General features: G+C 48.3%; 2 protein-coding genes across 2 annotated transcripts; both read left to right on the top strand.

Moving 5' to 3' along the window:
- Positions 1 to 502: 502 nt before the first annotated feature.
- Pmar_PMAR026844 (hypothetical protein) lies at positions 503 to 871 on the top strand (the record flags this gene model as incomplete). The annotated part of the gene is made up of 2 exons (XM_002771123.1): positions 503 to 638; positions 690 to 871. 2 exons carry the CDS (start codon positions 503 to 505, stop codon positions 869 to 871), a joined length of 318 nt encoding a protein of 105 aa, XP_002771169.1.
- A 528-nt stretch (positions 872 to 1,399) lies between these two features.
- Positions 1,400 to 2,172, top strand: Pmar_PMAR026845 (hypothetical protein). The gene has a single exon (XM_002771124.1). The coding sequence runs from the start codon at positions 1,430 to 1,432 to the stop codon at positions 2,069 to 2,071; it is 642 nt and encodes a 213-aa protein (XP_002771170.1). The 5' UTR covers positions 1,400 to 1,429; the 3' UTR covers positions 2,072 to 2,172.
- Positions 2,173 to 2,174: the final 2 nt, after the last annotated feature.

Genomic DNA, 2,174 nt, shown 5'->3' on the forward strand with positions numbered 1-2,174 from the left:
GGATACCTTGAGGCGTAATCTTTTTTCTTTTTGCAGCTCTTCAGCACTCGACCTTGGGGGACGTCTACAGCGTTCCGCTCTTAGGAAGGTCTCTGTGCTGAGGCTGCTCTCGCGTGCGTGCGACTACTTACGTCGTCGTCGCCCGAACACAATCGATCAGGCTATGTGTGTGCGTGCCCCATTGCTCATTGCTTGTGCTTTGGAAGCCTCACGGATTGCCCATTATTCTTTTCGGTCAAACTTATTGATTCATATGACATCGGTATCAGATATTATCACCCTCATTTCCTAATGAATGACTCCGAACCCTCAAATGATCCTGAGTTGTCACTGGGAAGAACCATACTTGAGCCCCAAGACGCTACAGGGGGATTTGAACCCTGGTGCTGGGTGTTTTGTCTCGGGTCTTTTTTAGGTCTATTGGATTTTCCTGGATACGTATTGTTCCATCGTTGGGGTGAATCTCGTTAGCGATCTTATTGTTTTCATCCTGTGTATAAGGATGTCTATCAAGGAGAAATATAAAGGTATTGGATGCCTATTGGAGCTCTTCCACAACGCCCTCCACCCCTTGGAGTTAGCCACGAGGAACCATGCGAAGTTGGTTTGCGAAGTGGCAAAGTCACCAGAGCATCTAGGTAAGACTAACCGATCAACCTACATAGTGTTAATCCATGTTCGTTCCTCAGCTGGACAGGTTCGGGCGTTTGAGGAAGGTTTGACATCATTTGACTCGAGTGTCTGCATGCAGTGTTGTGCGATTATTGACAATGTATGTGCGGTCTTCTATGACATTGCCCACACTGGAGTGGGCTCGCCTGTTGGGGGAGGTAGCGATGGGAAGGCTGGTCGATTCAGGATGGCTATTTAGCAAGAGTGACACAAGGCTTAGAGTACTTAACTACATGTTGCAATTGGTAATGGCCGGTGAATTCAACTCTACATGGAGTAGATCGCGGTCAATCCTAGCGTTAATACTGATGTGAGTTGATGGCTTGGAAGATGGGCTAAGTGTGATATTTGCACGCAGGTACGAGGATACGTACTCTCATGCTCAAGAGTTGATAGTAAGGCAGCAGCCGACAGAAGACCGTTAACAGTAAGTGGAGGATGTGATGAAATCTTGCTCTCTTACAATTCCTCAACGCAGATATGTTAGGACCATCTAGGGCGCGAACAACATTGTGCGTTCGGACCTCGCGGGCGCATCTGCGCCACGGTTCGCCGGTGACGTGACGCCATACAGCATCCATTGTAGTTCCGGTTCGTGTAAATAGGGTTTAATCCATATCGTAAAAACTCCCGTGTCAGCACTGAATATTGAACGTGTACTATGAGACTTCTACCCATTGATTCAGTGTGCAAAGATATTATAGTATAGTATAATTAATCGTATTGTAGTTCAATTCTTATCCAGCCTACTTCTCCAATGTACAGAACCATCACTTCCCTGGCTCTCATTACTCTCGCCTCGGCGGCATCTGATCTGTGTATGCAGATGTGTACCGACCTCGGCAGTCAGACTGCATGTGCTGGATCCGGCAAGGGCTCTTACTGCAAGCACTGGCAACATGAGCCAGTCTGCCAAGGCTTCATTCGCAGGAAGGACAACAGCTTGTGCTTCCGCACTGGTGGTCCTGATGATGTTAAGTGTGTGGGTAGTCCCGTCCCCTGTCCCGAATCGCCCTCTACAAGAAGCCCCGGGTCATCCTCAACGACTGAACTGGCCGTGACTACACCGAGCATCACTACTACTATTACTAGCACCAGAACTACCACTACCCGACGTCCGACTTGGGAAGGTAAATTCTGTGGCACCGCTCTCGGACAATCACTACAAGTTTCGCTCGAGTCTGGGCGCCTTACTCTGAGTCTACCAGCACTTCATATTAAGGGCCTCTGTGATTACCACGTGAATGGCAATGGAGTTATCCTATCCAATTTTGATAAAGTCCTGGCAGGGTTGATGAAGACCGCTGGTATCAAAGAGTTCCATGTGACGATGGAGGGCCCCAATCAGATGCACCTCAAGGCAGGGGTGCTCCTCGATGTTACTCTAAAGAGGTGTTGAAGACTATATTCATTTCGGAGAGTTTTTGATGAAGAGATGTCTTCCTTTTTTCCGGTTCGAAACCACTTTTTCGTAGTGTGGCAATACTAAGGGCCACCGAAGC

This window comes from Perkinsus marinus (assembly GCF_000006405.1).
Source record: "Perkinsus marinus ATCC 50983 genomic scaffold scf_1104296963648, whole genome shotgun sequence".
Taxonomy (NCBI): domain Eukaryota; phylum Perkinsozoa; order Perkinsida; family Perkinsidae; genus Perkinsus; species Perkinsus marinus.